Source organism: Lolium rigidum, chromosome 5, assembly GCF_022539505.1.
Source record: "Lolium rigidum isolate FL_2022 chromosome 5, APGP_CSIRO_Lrig_0.1, whole genome shotgun sequence".
Classification (NCBI taxonomy): Eukaryota; Viridiplantae; Streptophyta; class Magnoliopsida; order Poales; family Poaceae; genus Lolium; species Lolium rigidum.
Window position 1 is genome coordinate 40,875,710 of NC_061512.1, and position 18,912 is coordinate 40,894,621.

The 18,912-nt window shown below is 44.2% G+C and overlaps 1 protein-coding gene across 1 annotated transcript; it reads left to right on the forward strand.

The window, feature by feature from the left end:
• Positions 1-14,697: 14,697 nt before the first annotated feature.
• LOC124654770 (hydroxyproline O-galactosyltransferase GALT2-like) lies at positions 14,698-17,897 on the forward strand. Its single transcript, XM_047193759.1, has 7 exons — positions 14,698-15,541; positions 15,993-16,225; positions 16,332-16,622; positions 16,783-16,911; positions 17,005-17,178; positions 17,262-17,369; positions 17,468-17,897. The coding sequence occupies exons 1-7, from the start codon at positions 14,713-14,715 to the stop codon at positions 17,681-17,683; spliced, it is 1,980 nt and encodes a 659-aa protein (XP_047049715.1). The 5' UTR covers positions 14,698-14,712; the 3' UTR covers positions 17,684-17,897.
• The last annotated feature ends 1,015 nt before the right edge of the window (positions 17,898-18,912 follow it).

The window sequence follows — 18,912 nt, forward strand, 5'->3', positions numbered from 1 at the left end:
CGGCCGCGCGACCCCGGTGTGTGGGGCCCTCGTGTGGCCCCCCGCGTTGCCCTTCCGCCTACTTAAAGCCTTCGTCGCGAAACCCCCGGTACCGGGAGCCACGATACGGAAAACCTTCATCGAAACGCCGCCGCCGCCAATCCCATCTCGGGAATTCCGGAGATCGCCTCCGGCACCCCGCCGAAGAGGGGAATCATCTCCCGGAGGACTCTTCACCGCCATGATCGCCTCCGGAGTGATGAGTGAGTAGTTCACCCCTGGACTATGGGTCCATAGCGGTAGCTAGATGGTCGTCTTCTCCTCATGTGCTTCATTGTCGGATCTTGTGAGCTGCCTAACATGATCAAGATCATCTATCCGTAATTCTATATGTTGTGTTTGTCGGGATCCGATGGATAGAGAATACTATGTTATGTTGATTATCAATCTATTACCTATGTGTTGTTTATGATCTTGCATGCTCTCCGTTATTAGTAGAGGCTCGGCCAAGTTTTTACTCTTAACTCCAAGAGGGAGTATTTATGCTCGATAGTGGGTTCATGCCTCCATTAAATCCGGGACGTGTGACGGAAAGTTCTAAGGTTGTGGATGTGCTGTTGCCACTAGGGATAAAACATTGATGCTATGTCCGATGATGTAGTTATTGATTACATTACGCACCATACTTAATGCAATTGTCTGTTGTTTGCAACTTAATACTGGAAGGGGTTCGGATGATAACTGATGACCCACAAGTATAGGGGATCGCAACAGTCTTCGAGGGAAGTAAAACCCAAATTTATTGATTCGACACAAGGGGAGGTAAAGAATACTTATAAGCCTTAACAACTGAGTTGTCAATTCAGCTGCACTGGAAAAGCACTAGTAACGAGGGTGATGTGAAAGTAGCGGTGATATGAGAGCGATAGTAACTGATAACACGACAGCTGAGTAATAGTAATATGAGAGCAATGGCACCGAGAAAACTGATTGACATGTAGAACAAGTATATGATGATGAAAGATGGACCGGGGTTCCCGACTATCTACACTAGTGGTAACTCTCCAATAACAAGTGTTGGGTGAACAAATTACAGTCGGGCAATTGATAGGATTGAAATAGCATTAAGACAGAATATCAAGATCATTAATCATGTAGGCATGTTTTCCAATAATAGTCGTACGTGCTCGCAATGAGAAACTTGCACAACATCTTTTGTCCTACCAGCCGGTGGCAGCCGGGCCTCTAGGGAAACTATCTGGAAATTAAGGTACTCCTTTAATAGAGTACCGGAGCAAAGCATTAACACTCCGTGAAAACATGTGATCCTCACATCACTACCATCCCTCCGGTTGTCCCAATTCTGTCACTTCGGGGCCATTGGTTCCGGACAGCGACATGTGCATACAACTTGTAGATACAATCTAAGCAATAATTATAAAGCTCAAATCTAAGATCATGCCACTCGGGCCCTAGTGACAAGCATTAAGCATAACAAGATTGCAGACAACAATAACTTCATAAACTTTGTAGATAGACAATCATAATGTAACAATCCATCGGATCCCGACAAACACAACACCGATTACATCGGATGAATCTCAATCACGTAAGGCAGCTCATGAGATCATTGTATTGAAGTACATGGGGGAGAGAATACCAACTAGCTACGGCTAGAACCCGTAGTCCATGGGGGAACTACTCACGGAGCATGATGGAGGCGATGGCGTTGATGGAGATGGCTTCCGGGGCACTTCCCCGTCCCGGCGAGGTGCCGGGACGGAGACTTCGTCCCCGAATTGGAGTTTCGCGATGGTGGCGGCGCCCCGGAGTCTTTCCGGAGTTTCGTCAAGAGGTACGGTGTTTTTAGGTCGAAAGGGATTTTATAGGCGAAGAGGCGGCGCGGGGGGCACACTGGGGCGCCACACCACGAGCCGGCGCGGGCCCGGGCCAGGCCGCGCCGCCCTATGGTGTGGTGGCCCTCTGGCCCCTCTCCGACTCTTCTTCGGTGTTCCGGACGCTTCCGGGAAAAATAGGAGGTTTGGTCTCCGTTTCGTCGAATTCCGAGAATATTGCCCGAACAGCCTTTACGGAACCAAAAACAGCGAGAAAACGAGAACCGGCACCGTGGCATCTTGTTAATAGGTTAGTTCCGGAAAACGCATAAAAACATTATAAAGTGCAAGCAAAACATGTAAGTATTGTCATAAAACAAGCATGGAACGACAGAAATTATGGATACGTCGGGGACGTATCAATAACCTGAAGGTGGACTTTTTAGGCATAGATGCATGCTGGATAGCATTCTATGTACTTTGTCGTAATGCCCAATTAAATCTCACAATACTCATCATATCATGTATGTGCATTGTCATGCTCTCTTTATTTGTCAATTGCCCGACTGTAATTTGTTCACCCAACATGCTATTTATCTTATGGGAGAGACACCTCTAGTGAACTGTGGACACCGGTCCATTCTTTTACATTGAATACAAATATGTTGCTATTGTTCTATACTGTTCTTTGCAAACAATCATCATCCACACTATACATCTAATCCTTTGTTACAGCAAGCCGGTGAGATTGACAACCTCACTGTTTCGTTGGGGCAAAGTACTTTGGTTGTGTTGTGCAGGTTCCACGTTGGCGCCGGAATCCCTGGTGTTGCGCCGCACTACATCCCGCCGCCATCAACCTTCAACGTGCTTCTTGGCTCCTCCTGGTTCGATAAACCTTGGTTTCTTTCTGAGAGAAAACTGCCGCCGTACGCATCACACCTTCCTCTTGGGGTTCCCAACGGACGCGTGCTATACGCGTATCAAGCTCTTTTTCTGGCGCCGTTGCCGGGGAGATCAAGACACGCTGCAAGGGGAGTCTCCACAATCCAATCTCTTTACTTTGTTTTTGTCTTGCTTTATTTTATTTACTACTTTGTTTGCTGCATTATATCAAAACACAAAAAAATTAGTTGCTAGCTTTACTTTATTTACTGTCTTGCACTCTATATCAAAAACACACAAAAATTAGTTACTTGCATATGCTTTACTTATTTCAACATGTTTCCTTTTAATTTTACTGTAAAAGATATACCTGTGGGACAAGGGTCTATAATTGGAAGAGATAATATAGAAGAATTTTTCACCCATGTTAGTATGCATGAAGATCTTAAAGATATACCCCTTGCAAAAGCTGTCCCTACTTATAAAGATGCCTCTGTTTGTTTGGTACGCATGATGGAAGCTAGATTTATTAGTCTCAACCCCATGATACAACACATGTTTCTTACACTTTCTGATATGGAGCGGGGAGAGAAGAGAGATTTTGTTCTAAAAGTCTTAGTGCGAGAATTTGCAGATACAGCTAAAGAAGCTAGAAAAGTTTTTAGTAAGCATGAGAGGCTTGGTACAATCACCGAATTTAAAAAAACACTTGAAAAAATGGATATGGATAGAATAAAGTACACTAATAATGTTAATGATGGTGGGGAGATTAAAGCACCAATACCATGTAAGCTCCTAGCGATGCATGAAGCTCTAGATGATAATTATGCTTGGCTTGTTCTTGAAAATTTGTTTGATGAGAGTAGCAAGCCCAAGACTAATGAAAAGGGAGCCGCTGAAACTTATGTATCCAACATACTATGCATGGTTGAGAAAACTCCTAACACCCAAGGTAATGTCGATGCTTCATCTCTTGATAATACTTGATATACACTTTCTGCGCCTAGCTGAAAGACGTTAAAGAAAAGCGCTTATGGGAGACAACCCATGTTTTTACTACAGTATTTTTATTTTATATTTGAGTCTTGGAAGTTGTTTACTACTGTATCAACCTCTCCTTATCTTAGTTTTGTGCATTGTTGTGCCAAGTAAAGTCGTTGATAGTAAGGTTCATACTAGATTTGGATTGCTGCGCAGAAACATATTTCTTTGCTATCACGAATTTCGACCTGCCTCTCTGTAGGTAGCTCAGAAAAATATGCCAATTTACGTGCGTGATCCTCAGATATGTACGCAACTTTCATTCAATTTGGGCATTTTCATTTGAGCAAGTCTGGTGCCTCAATAAAATCCGTCTTTACGGATTGTTCTATTTTGACAGATTCTGCCTTTTATTTCGCATTGCCTCTTTTGCTATGATGGATGAATTTCTTTGTTCCATTAATGTCCGAGTAGCTTTGTGCAATGTCCAGAAGTGTTAAGAATGATTGTGTCACCTCTGAACATGTGAATTTTTATTATGCACTAACCCTCTAATGAGTTGTTTCGAGTTTGGTGTGGAGGAAGTTTTCAAGGATCAAGAGAGGGAGATGATACAATATGATCAAGGAGAGTGAAAGCTCTAAGCTTGGGGATGCCCCGGTGGTTCACCCCTGCATATTCTAAGAAGACTCAAGCGTCTAAGCTTGGGATGCCCAATGCATCCCCTTCTTCATCGACAACATTATCAGGTTCCTCCCCTGAAACTATATTTTTATTCCATCACATCTTATGTGCTTTGCTTGGAGCGTCGGTTTGTTTTTGTTTTTGTTTTTGTTTGAATAAAATGGATCCTAGCATTCATTGTGTGGGAGAGAGACACGCTCCGCTGTTGCATATGGACAAATATGTCCTTAGGCTTTACTCATAGTATTCATGGCGAAGGTTGAATCTTCTTCGTTAAATTGTTATATGGTTGGAATTGGAAAATGCTACATGTAGTAATTCTAAAATATCTTGAATAATTTGATACTTGGCAATTGTTGTGCTCATGTTTAAGCTCTTGCATCATATACTTTGCACCTATTAATGAAGAAACACCTAGAGCTTGCAAAATTTGGTTTGCATATTTGGTCTCTCTAAAGTCTAGATAATTTCTAGTATTGAGTTTTGAACAACAAGGAAGACGGTGTAGAGTATTATAATGTTTACAATATGTCTTTTATGTGAGTTTTGCTGCACCGGTTCATCCTTGTGTTTGTTTCAAATAACCTTGCTAGCCTAAACCTTGTATCGAGAGGGAATACTTCTCATGCATCCAAAATCCTTGAGCCAACCACTATGCCATTTGTGTCCACCATACCTACCTACTACATGGTATTTCTCCGCCATTCCAAAGTAAATTGCTTGAGTGATACCTTTAAAATTTCCGTTCTTTACCTTTGCAATATATAGCTCATGAGACAAATAGCCTTAAAAACTATTGTGGTATTGAATATGTACTTATGCACTTTATCTCTTATTAAGTTGCTTGTTGTGCGATAACCATGTTCCTGGGGACGCCATCAACTACTCTTTGTTGAATATCATGTGAGTTGCTATGCATGTCCGTCTTGTCCGAAGTAAGGGAGATTTACCACTTTATTGGTTAGAGCATGCATATTGTTAGAGAAGAACATTGGGCCGCTAACTAAAGCCATGAATCATGGTGGAAGTTTCGGTTTTGGACATATATCCTCAATCTCATATGAGAACATCAATTGTTGCTACATGCTTATGCATTAAAGAGGAGTCCATTATCTCGTTGTCTATGTTGTCCCGGTATGGATGTCTAAGTTGAGAATAATCAAAAGCGAGAAATCCAAATGCGAGCTTTCTCCTTAGACCTTTGTACAGGCGGCATAGAGGTACCCCTTTGTGACACTTGGTTAAAACATGTGTATTGCGATAATCCCGGTAATTCAAGCTAATTAGGACAAGGTGCGGGCACTATTAGTATACTATGCATGAGGCTTGCAACTTGTAAGATATAATTTACATGATACATATGCTTTATTACTACCGTTGACAAAATTGTTTCTTGTTTTCAACCAAAGCTCTAGCACAAATATAGCAATCAATGCTTCCCTCTGCGAAGGGCCTTTCTTTTACTTTTATGTTGAGTCAGTACACCTATCTCTCTCCACCTTAAGAAGCAAACACTTGTGTGAAATGTGCATTGATTCCTACATACTTGCATATTGAACTTGTTATATTACTTTACATTGACAAATATCCATGAGATATACATGTTACAAGTTGAAGCAACCGCTGAAACTTAATCTTCTTTTGTGTTGCTTCAATACCTTTACTTTGATTTATTGCTTTATGAGTTAACTCTTATGCAAGACTTATTGATGCTTGTCTTGAAGTACTATTCATGAAAAGTCTTTGCTTTATGATTCAGCTTGTTTACTCATGTCATTACCATTGTTTTGATCGCTGCATTCATTACATATGCTTACAATAGTATGATCAAGGTTATGATGGCATGTCACTCCGAAATTATCTTTGTTATCGTTTACCGCTCGGGACGAGCAGAACTAAGCTTGGGGATGCTGATACGTCTCCGACGTATCGATAATTTCTTATGTTCCATGCCACATTATTGATGATATCTACATGTTTTATACACATTATATGTCGTATTTATGCATTTTCCGGCACTAACCTATTAACGAGATGCCGAAGAGTAGCGCTGGACATAAAATTCGAAGCTCGACGAGTTTAATGAGCACTCGCTTGCTCGACTCGTTTGAATTCAGATCGTTATCTTAACGAGCCGAGCTGAGCAACGTTTTTTGCTCGTTAATCTTAATGAGCTAAACAATCGAGCAGATATTGTTCGTGAGCTACTCGTTAAGATCGATAAAAAAGCGTTGGCCCAGTATATTTCGTAGCCCATCTAAGATGAAGCCCATCTAGGCAGACCAAAGGACTAAAGTGAGTCACAGCCTCACGGAACGATACGTAGTCAACCTAGTCGCCTCCTCTTCCTCGTTTTATCCAATTACTCCGTATCTCCTACTCTGTCTCCTCGTTCATCTCCCCATCTTGAATTCTTGATCCAATTAATGGCTAGGGCGGTGGCCTAGCTGCTCTTCTCGTACTGTATATATTCATCGCTTCTCGCCTGTGTTCCTCCGCCGTTCCCCCATGGTCCCTCACCCTCATCGCTTCTCGTCCGTGTTCCGCGTCGCAGCTCGTCGGCGCAATGGAAAAGCGGAAGCAGCTGGCCTCCAGGTCGAAGACAACCTCTAGTTCTGGCGCGCCGGCGCCGCTGCAGTCAGCGATTGTCTCGACGGCGGGAAAGCCTCCACGAGCTCAACCTGCGCGTGCACGTCAACCACAGACCAGTGATGTTCAAGCAGAGGGAGGGGAAATCATTGCTGTTGGTGATGAATCGGTGAGTTACAAAATAGATAGTATGAATCAATTAGTTATGCTGAAAGTGCTATACGTGCAGTTAGATAGTATGAATCAATTAGTTATGCAGAAAGCGCTACGTGCAGTTTATTGTTTGCCTCAAAATCCGATTAGTAGAATATGTGATGAATCAGTACTCTAATCACGTTGTTTATTTTTTCACTTTGTTAGGAAGATGAATGGATAGAGGTTGATGATGACTATCAAGCAATTGACGAGGCAGAGCAGATTGATATGGATGATGAAATGTCCGAGCCATCTCTTGGATTATCTGATGGCCAAAATGTCAATGAATTTGAAGAGGTCGGATCCATTGAGATGCCAAAGAAAGCAGGGAAAAGAAAAACCGCACAAGCTGCTGATGGTAAGGCCAAAGTGAAGAGAACAGAGCTAAGCGTTCAGAGTGTTGGAAGTATTTCAAAGAGGTCAAAGCTGTATCGAAGAAGAGGCCGGGTGAAGTTGTTAAAAAGGCGAAGTGCTTGCATTGTTTTGGGTTGTTTGCTTATGGTGGAGGGTCAACTACTAGTCTCAATAGGCATAAAGATGCTTGCCCAATCATACTGAACAAGAAAGCAAAACTTCTGCGTCAAGGTACAATTGGATTTGATCCCGAAAAGCCAGGTGCATCTCTTATAGTGAATAATGAATATGATCATGAGGAGTGTCGTAAGATAATAGCGAAGATGATAATTGTGCATGAGTATCCTTTTAGGATGGTAGAGCATGCTTGGTTTAATATCCTCATGAATTATATGAATGCATCATACAAGTTCATTGGTAGAAAAACTATTAGAGCTGAATGCATGAAGGTATATTTATCCGAAAAAGAAATTCGAAGAAGCAACTCAGTGTCCGTTGAGAGCATTAGTTTGACCTGTGATTTATGGACTTCAAACCAGAATCTGTGCTACTTAGCTTTGGTTGCTCACTACATAGATGATGAATGGAATATGCAATCTCGTGTTCTGAATTTCATAGAGTTAGATCCACCACACTCGGGCAATATCATAGCTCAAGCAGTGTTTGAATGTTGCCAAGAATGGAAAATAGAAGATAAGATCATGACAATGACCATGGATAATGCTTTCTCAAATGATGTTGCTGCTACGAATTTGACAGGCCGTTTCAAAGCTAGGAAATCAGCAAAATTCATACCTAAGTACTTTCATGTTCGTTGTTGTGCACACATAATCAATTTGATTGTGAATGATGGTATTGCACCGCTGGAACCTTTGATTGGCAAGCTTAGAGAGACTGTAAAATACTTGAAAAAGTCTCCATTACGCATGAAAAATTTCAGAGTAGTTTGTGATTCTCTCAAGGTTGATGTTGAGAAAGGCTTATGCCTAGATGTATCCACCAGATGGAGTTCCACTCACAGGATGTTGGATGCTAGTATTTTGTATAGAGAAGCTTTGGATGAATATGCTCAACAAGATCCTAATTACAAATGGCAACCTACTGATCAAGAGTGGACACTATATGGAAGAATGCAACCAATCTTAAAAGCATTTGCTGAGGTGACCACTGTACTATCAGGTTCGAACTACCCTACTGCTAATATCTTTTATCCATACATCATGAATGTTAAGATTGCTGTGAACACCCATGCTGTGCAAAGTAATGATGAGAATTTGAAGGCGATGGGAAAGGCAATGCTTGACAAGTTTGATAAATACTGGGATAGCACTTATAGTGAGAATGGCAATGACAGTGGGAGAAACAAAAGAAAGGTGAAGAACAATGTTATGGTCATTGCAACAATTCTTGATCCTAGGTTTAAAATGAAGCTTGTTGACTACTGTTTTAAGCAGTTGTATGGCAGAGAGAAAGGCATGCGTGAGGCAGAAGACATCAAATCAGAGTTTTTTGATCTGTATGCTACCTATGAGGTAGAAAATCGACGAAGGAGGCGGAGCAACAGCAATGAACAAAGTGCAAGTTCTAGTAGGAATCAGAGCTACATCTATGTCCACATTGAGTGGGTTTCGAGTCATTCTTGGAGGAGACAAACACAGAGCCATGTCAGTCTGAATTGACTTGCTATCTTGAGGACAAAACTCATCCCATGGCTGATCGTAATTTCAAAATAGTTGATTGGTGGAGGCTGAATGCTCATAGGTATCCTGTTATTGCAAAGATAGCAAGAAAGTTTCGACAAGTACCGACGCAACTAGTGTGTCTTCAGAGTCCACATTCTCTACAGGGGGTAGAGTTTTAGATGACTACCGAGTTCCTTGCGCCCGAAAATGGTTGAGGCACTTATTTGTGCTGCTAGCTTCATAAAAGGATCAAAAAATAACTATATGAGGCCTACGATTCCTGTAAGTTTACTTGTCATTCTCTTGTCAGCCTTGAATCCTTGATCCTTTGTACACTACGGTAGAAAAATTTAACGCAATATCATTTATTTTTGCGGCAAGATGATAGTGATGATGATGTGGAATTCATACCATTTCCAGCATTCTTCCGTGGGAAGCAATTAACGGAAGCCATCTTCATTTGACCTCGCTTTTTTAATCTATTGGAGACGTCATTTTTGTTCTTTGCCTATTGGAGACCTTTTTGTTATGTCTTAAGTACCGTGATGGTGTCTTTGTGATGTATCATGTTTGATGCTTGTCAGCGACTATTAAGTTTTCCTAGGAATAAAGCTATGCATCTGTTAAGTTTAATTTATTGTATTACACTAATTCTTATAATTGCCAAAATGTTCTTATCGAGCAGCTCGCGAGCGCTCGCAAGCAGATAACGAACCGAGTCGAACAATGAGTTTAGCTCGTTAGTCATAACGAGCTTAAGGATCTGAGCCTTAACGATCACGAGCCTTAACGATCCGAGCTGCTCGATATTCCACCCCTACCGAAGAGCCAGTTGCTGTTTTTTGCTGTTTTTGGTTTCAGAAATCCTACAAAGGAAATATTCTCGGAATTGGACGAAATCAACGTCCAGGGTCCTATTTTTGCACGAAGCTTCCAGAAGACCGAGGGGGAAAGGAAGTGGGGCCACGAGGTGCCGCCACAACAGGGCGGCGCGGCCTGGACCCTGGCCGCGCGGCCCCGGTGTGTGGGGTCCTCGTGTGGCCCCCGCGTTGCCCTTCCGCCTACTTAAAGCCTTCGTCGCGAAACCCCCGACACCGGGAGCCACGATACGGAAAACCTTATCGAGACGCCGCCGCCGCCAATCCCATCTCGGGGGATTACGGAGATCGCCTCCGGCACCCTGCCGGAGAGGGGAATCATCTCCCGGAGGACTCTTCACCGCCATGGTCGCCTCCGGAGCGATGAGTGAGTAGTTCACCCCTCGGACTATGGGTCCATAGCGTAGCTAGATGGTCGTCTTCTCCTCATGTGCTTCATTGTCGGATCTTGTGAGCTGCCTAACATGATCAAGATCATCTATCTCGTAATTCTATATGTTGTGTTTGTTGGGATCCGATGGATAGAGAATACTATGTTATGTTGATTATCAATCTATTACCTATGTGTTGTTTATGATCTTGCATGCTCTCCGTTATTAGTAGAGGCTATGGCCAAGTTTTTACTCTTAACTCCAAGAGGGAGTATTTATGCTCGATAGTGGGTTCATGCCTCCATTAAATCTGGGACGAAGTGACGAAAGTTCTAAGGTTGTGGATGTCTTGTTGCCACTAGGGATAAAACATTGATGCTACGTCCGATGATGTAGTTATTGATTACATTACGCACCATACTTAATGCAATTGTCCGTTGTTTGCAACTTAATACTGGAAGGGGTTCGGATGATAACTCTGAAGGTGGACTTTTTAGGCATAGATGCATGCTTGGATAGCGGTCTATGTACTTTGTCGTAATGCCCAATTAAATCTCACAATACTCATCATATCATGTATGTGCATTGTCATGCTCTCTTTATTTGTCAATTGCCCGACTGTAATTTGTTCGCCCAACATGCTATTTATCTTATGGGAGAGACACCTCTAGTGAACTGTGGACCCCGGTCCATTCTTTTACATTGAATACAAATCTGCTGCTATTGTTCTTTACTGTTCTTTGCAAACAATCATCATCCACACTATACATCTAATCCTTTGTTACAGACAAGCCGGTGAGATTGACAACCTCACTCGTTTCGTTGGGGCAAAGTACTTTGGTTGTGTTGTGCGAGGTTCCACGTTGGCGCCGGAATCCCTGGTGTTGCGCCGCACTACATCCCGCCGCCATCAACCTTCAACGTGCTTCTTGGCTCCTCCTGGTTCGATAAACCTTGGTTTCTTTCTGAGGGAAAACTTGCCGCCGTACGCATCACACCTTCCTCTTGGGGTTCCCAACGGACGCATGCTGTACGCGTATCAGCACCCTTCGCAATACTCGTTCCCGCCACTCCTTCCTCCCGCCACCATCTCCCGCTATATTTTTCCGCCACGCTCTCGGATTTTTCCCTATAAAAGCAGACATCGACAGTCTTCGCTGCACAAGTGCTTCTATCCTTTTTTTTTCTGTTGGCTCACCACTTAGCCGTCATGAGTGTGTCGTGCTCTGACCAGGAGTTTAGGCTGGTCAAGGCGAAGGCTGCAAGTTTGCCCTAGAGTGTGACTGCAGAGCGGTGTTGGTGCGGCCGTCTTGCTAAGGTTAAGAAGGTGGAGGATTTCTTCGACCAGTTCGGCATGAAATTTTTCATGTGTGCGATCTATGAGCATGATCCACCACGTAGTTCAGCTTTGTCGTCCACCAGGCCGCCGGTATGTTTCGACATAAATTTATGTAGGCATAAATTTATTTGTGAGTGTGATTTAATGTTACTGTTTGTGTTGCAATCTCCTCCGCCCCTATGCAAATGGTTTCACTGGATACACATGGAGCAGCCGAATTGGGCGCGCCAGGAGGTTGAGGAGAAACACCGGCGTGCGTGGGCAACGTTCTTTGAGGAGGAGCGTTGGAAAAAGGTTCGTGCTAATGAAAAAGCAGAGCGAGAGAGGCACATAAACTAAGGGCGGAACAAGCTCATAATCGCGAGGTGAATCAGAAGAGGATGGATGATGAGGCTGCACGTAAGTTTGCAGATGAAGAGGTGCGCAGGGAGGCTCGTGAAGCGGAGAGGAAGAGACTAAGGGAAAGAGCTGCTGAGGCGGAAGCGGCAGAAGAACGCGGCGACAAGTCTGAAAAATGGCCACGGTGGACGCAAGGAAAGTAGAGTGATGTGTCGTACTGGCTATGTATCTTAATTTCAGTTTTAGTTTGTCATTGTATCTTCAATTCTGTTGTAGTGATAAGCCATTTTTAATTTTAGCTGTAGTGTATCTTAATTTCAGTTTTAGTATTAATGTGAAATGAATTTGCCGCAAAAATGTTGTGTCAGAAAGTTTGGCTCAACTGTTTCCCGCTCAATTTTTCCCGCTCACATCTTCCCGCCGAAAGTCATCCCTTCTAACCTATAAACCCCCCCCCACCGTTTCTTTGTGTTTCAGTGTATTCTCTCAACAAGATGAATCCCCCATATAAGAATCTTCCCCATCTTTTCAATGAATTCATGGCCAAACCTCTTCTAGACGAGGCCCGCAAAGTGATGAGGGAGAGTAAGGTAGAGACATTCGAGGAGTTCATCGGTACTGACACCTTGCTCCGTAAGGTGGGTAGGGAATTTGAGACTTGGTCTTATGGATGGCCAGTCAAGAAGATGCCTGCTCGCAGCCCACGGGAAATAATAAGGTGTGAGCTTATCGGGTTGAATGAGAAGTGGAAGTCACTAACATGGAAGAATGAAGAAGATAGGGAAAGGGATTTGAAATATCCAGCACGGTGGGCGACTGAGAGTGAGGATGACGATGATATCTTTGAGCCTAGCAGCAAGGTGAAGAAAGCTGCATCATCGAAGGGCAAGAGTGCCAAGTCCTCGAAGGGCAAGAGTGTTGCACCGCCAGTCGTCGACTCGGATGACGACTTCGAGCCTAGCACCAAGGCCATGAAAGCTGCATCGTCGAAGGGTAAGAGTGCCAAGTTTTTAAAATCTAAAAGTTTTAAATTTCTCGATTTTAAAAAAAATGAAATTTTGAAAATGTCTAAATATGTTAAAATTTGAACATTTTTTAGATTGTACATTTTTTCAAAACTTTGATTTTTTCAAATTTTGACTGTTTTTCAAATATAATTTTTTTTTGAATATGAACAATTTTCGAATTTGAACAATTTTCAATTTTGATTTATTTTAAATTTGAACACTTTTCAAATTTGAACTATTTTCAATTTTTTCAAAAAATAAACAAAAAAGAAACAGAAAAGGAAAAGGAAAAGGAATAGGAAAGAAAAATAAAAAGAAATAGAAAACAGAAATAAATGGCGAACTGGGCTGACCAGGCCTGCCAAGGGCCATATAATTCTTATCTTGAAATAAAACTTTCAAGATCTTTATCATATCATATTCTTCTATTTAAATAGATGATCTTGTTGACAATATTTAAAGTACATCTTTATCTTCATGACATCCATACTTGAATCCAACACATGGTATTCAAACAATTCATATGGAATGAAACATTAGTTTATATAGATTACCATTAATTATCAAAGTCACACAGGGACACTGTACTCTTACAAGTACAAATTGTACTAGATGCCCCAATTCTACATCTACGTAGTTTGCATTACTCGGACTCCATTCCGCCACGCTAACGGCGGTACTTGCAGGCCTAACAATATCCCAATGTACTACTACATGCAGAGAATTTCTACTCAATATTGCGTTATGTACCTAACGGTGACCATTTTTTATATATATATATGACAACATTCACGGTGGTCTCGACAATTTGTATTGTTTTCTTGGTTTTCGTGAACGTTCACAAGATTTATTCCACCCACAATATATGCCAAATATTGCAAGTTGGATGTTTGGTGTGATATGTGAGTTCTCTAGTTGATAACGTTCTAAGACTAGCCACAATGGGAGTATCATAAGTAGTATCATGCATGCCATGTTGGCAAAAATCTGATGTGGCACACCAATTAATGAGGTGAGAGATGAGAGTGGTATCATAATATGATACTGTATCATAGCACGTAAAACTAGAAACTCAATGGCAAACTCATCATGCACACACATTTGCATTGAGATTCTACAAAACATTAAATATGATGATACTATGATACTACTATCTTATGATACTATGCATTGTGAGGTTGGTATCATAAACTAGTATCATGTGCATGATACTAGTGTATGATACTTCCCATTGTGACTAGTCTAAACTACTAGTACTCCCAACTATCACACTAAAGTTTTTGTGATAAGAGTAGCAGTAAGTCGAAACCACCCAATACACTAAATGTATTGCAATAAGAATTAACACCCATAATAAATCGATGTTAGCAGTACTAACTTAGTAAGAATGAAGCTAACTCCGAATTAACTCCAAGTAAACATACACTTAACTAAAACCACACTAGTAACCTCACTATCTCGCAAGCAATCCCTCCAGCTAAGCACCAACAACCCCCATCACTTTCCCTTCCCACCTTCTGTTCCCCGGCTCGCTCCTCCCGGGTACCAGGCCCGGCAACCCGCTCCCCTCGCCGGCGCGTCCGCCGCCGCCGCCATGAAGCGCGCGCGAAGCTCTGAGGTCTTCCTGGGCGGTCGGGGGCGCGCGCGCCGCCGCCTGGCGCCCCTCCTCGCCTTGGCAGCCTTTGCATACCTCCTCTTCGTGTCCTTCAAGCTCGCCGGCCTCGGCGGCTGGGACGACGTCAGCCCCCCGGACGCCACTGCCACCGCAAGCCGCGAGTCTCTGCTGCAGCGCGGGCCCCTCGAACCGGCGCCCCGCGGCAGGCGAGCTGCTGCTGCGGCTACCGTGGCGGCAGGGTACGGCCGCATCACCGGGGAGATCCTCCGGCGCCACGAGGCTCTCGGCGGGTCGAGGAGGCGGTGGGGCCTGCGGGGCAACTTCTCGGAGCTCGAGCGCATGGCTGCGGAGGCGTGGGCGCGCGGGGCCGAGGCGTGGGAGGAGGCCGCCGCGTTCTCGGGCGACGTGGACTCCATCCTCTCGGGCGACGGCGGGTCGGGCGACTGCCCCGGCTCGCTCGCGCTTGGCGGCGGCGAGCGCGACACGGCCGCGCTCCTGCCGTGCGGGCTGGCGGTGGGGTCGGCGGTGACGCTGGTGGGGACGGCGCGCGCGGCGCGGGCGGAGTACGTGGAGGCGCTGGAGCGGAGCGGGAATGGGAACGGGACGGTCATGGTGGCGCAGTTCGCGGTGGAGCTGCGCGGCCTGCGCGCCTCCGGCGGCGAGGACCCGCCCAGGATCCTCCACCTCAACCCGCGGCTGCAAGGCGACTGGAGCCGCCGGCCCGTGCTGGAGATGAACACCTGCTTCCGGATGCAGTGGGGCAAGGCGCAGCGCTGCGACGGCAACCCTTCCAAGGACGACGACCGCGGTGCGTACACTCCATCCATTCTATTGCTTCCCATTTAGTGTATGTACTCGAGCTTGCCTACATTGCTGTCTTTCTGCTCTGGACACCAGGACAACGCAGCATTGCTGGTTCGGTAACTAGAAGTAGTCCGTATGGATCATTGATAGGCATCCGAATTTGTGTTCATGTCAATCGCGTACTAGTTATTTTGACTGTCTGCTGTAGATTGCAATAATAATCTTTGTTCGTTTACAATTGGACCAGCTGATACTAGATGAGAGAAAAGGCCACATACTATTGAAATGTACTGCTTGGGTCGTGTTCTATCAGTTCTATCTCCCAGAATGTTTTATGTTACTGCATTTTTGCTATACTAAGCTTCTGTGTTTTCCTTTTTGAAATGGTGTAAACACGGGCTCAGCATCAGTTGACATAGCCTATATGTTTGCTCACAGTTCTGTTAACTTTGCAGTCGACGGGTTCCCAAAATGCGAGAAATGGGAGCGCAGAGGCACGGTTGATTCAAAAGAAATGAAGTCAGCCTCATGGTTCAACAGGTTCATCGGCCGAGCAAAGAAACCAGAAATGAGCTGGCCGTACCCATTTTTAGAGGGGAAGATGTTTGTTCTCACCATCCAAGCTGGCGTTGAAGGATACCATATCAACGTGGGAGGTCGTCATGTTGCCTCATTTCCTCATAGGATGGTAAGATATTCCGTTCATATTACAAGTATTTTATTCTGTCATATAGGAATACATATATTGTACAGCTGTGCTATACTGACTACTGTTGGTTATCAATCGTTATCAGGGATTCACTCTTGAAGATGCAACTGGTTTAGCTGTAACAGGTGGCGTAGATGTTCACTCGGTCTATGCGACCTCTCTTCCGAAGGCCCATCCCAGTTTTTCTCTCCAAAATGTCTTGGAAATGTCCGATAAGTGGAAGGCTCGCCCTGTGCCAGAGGAACCAATTCAACTTTTTATCGGCATTCTCTCTGCTACAAACCATTTCGCTGAGCGGATGGCTATAAGGAAAACCTGGATGCAGTTTCCTGCCATTCAATTGGGAAATGTGATTGCTCGATTCTTTGTTGCGCTGGTACGATAAGTTCATATGTTTTTTAAATCCACCGAGCCCCTTTCGTCGATGCATGATACGCTACAGTTTGGTCCTCATATACATTTTATTGTAGTTCTAGCTTGTTCAAATAATTCTGAAATAACGGTAACACCACTATGGGATCTCTTTGCTTCTGTAGAGCCATAGAAAAGAGATAAATGCAGCACTGAAGAAGGAAGCAGAATATTTTGGAGACATTGTCATCCTACCATTTATCGACCGGTATGAGTTGGTGGTTCTCAAAACGGTTGCGATATGTCAGTATGGGGTAAGCCCACCTACGGTTCTTCACATATCAGTTTGATCTCAGTAATGTCCCATTCTCATATGTTATATTCACCGCGCACTTAATTATATGCAGGTGCAAAATGTTACTGCAGAGTATATCATGAAGTGCGACGACGACACCTTCGTGAGGCTGGATACAGTACTGCAGCAGATCTCTACCTTCAACAGAACCCTGCCTCTTTATCTCGGTAACCTGAATCTCTTACATAGGCCTCTCAGATACGGTAAATGGGCCGTGACGTTCGAGGTACGGTGCGCTTCATACAATGCGAGGTCATAGATTCCGGTATGCACTTGTCAACTCCTCACAACACAGGGCACCTCCTGCAGGAATGGCCAGAATTGGTGTATCCACCGTATGCCAACGGACCTGGTTATGTGATTTCTGCCAACATTGCCAGAGACATTGCGTCCCGCCACGCGAACCAGTCCCTAAGGGTAAGATCTATCTTTGCTCTTACCGAACCGCGGCATCCCTTACCCTACCATACATATCATCATCGTCCCTAACGGACATGATCTGCTGCTGCTCGCAGCTGTTCAAGATGGAGGATGTGAGCATGGGCATGTGGGTCGAGGACTACAACACCACCACCACATCCACTCCTGTGCAATACGTTCACAGCTGGAGGTTCTGCCAGTACGGCTGCGTGGACAACTACTTCACGGCGCACTACCAGTCCCCAAGGCAGATGCTGTGCCTCTGGGAGAAGTTGTCATTAGGCCGCGCACAGTGTTGCAACTACAGATGACACGGCGTTGTTCGTCATCAAGGCTTCTTCACGGGGACAACTGACTGTCGATCTTATTAAGCTAGGCGACATCCATCAATCCCGCTGCCGCAGTGTTGTTTTACAAGAACGCTGGGCCAACAGGACGCTGATCAGGCCAGGTCTCCCATCACCCTTAACATGAGTTCCTTACAGCTGCTCTATTGACTGACGGCGGAAGAGACCACTGAGCTAACAATTACTCCGTATATCGGTGCACAAACAAGATACACAATCAGCTTGATTCAGCTGCTTTGATCACCTCCTGGAGCTCATACATTGGATGCATGAATGAATCTAGTGATAGTACCGTAATACTAGTATACATGTGTTTGAGTCACTGAAGATGAATGCAAACATTAGGGGCCAAAATTAGCTGCTTGTAATGTATGGCCGACTCGTTTTGTAAGTCTGTTGTTAGGGTTGTGTGCCCCTTTGTATTGTAGAGGGAGCTGATATCACATTGATATTGCTGTCATGTGCCGAACTGTCAAAGCTACAAAACCTCATTTAAAAAAGTCAATGCAGATTGCAACGAACGCCGTAACCACATGCGTGTCCGAGAACCCAGATCTTGATTGATGGCCAGCCAAAGGATTGTTTGATCAAACTTCAGCCTCGGGTTTGAGGTTTTAATTCCGTGTGTGTGACTCTGTCTTTCTATTGCCGAGACGGAATATTGTTTCAATATCAGGACGTGCGCGCTGATATAGAGACGCATGAGATGGCTTCATACCATATACTCCCTCCATCTAAAAATAAGTGTATCAATTTTATCCAAATACAAATATATTTCTAACTAAAATGTATCTAGATAAAAGTGAGACGCCCATTTTTAGATGGAGGGAGTATATCTTTGAACTTTACAAGCTTTCCCCGCAAAAACAAACTTCACAACACCCGTAGCGATTGGAGCGTGGACATGGCTGACCGTGGGAGCCAATGTGCAGGGACCACGTGGGTAACACACGGCCATTGTATGGCTTTGTCTAGGGAAAGGGACCGACGAAAAAACACGTGCATCGCCCATTATCAAACGCTAGATCAGAAATACAGGGAACTGAAAATGGAGATGCGAAAACAGAGGATGGTGTGGTTAAGGGTTGACCTAAAGGGAGCATAAAATATTTTGCAGTTTTGCCTTAATTGCGATTCTGCTCGGGTCATATTTTTGGCCAAAACGGCATAATAGTTGTTATTTGTGGATTTCA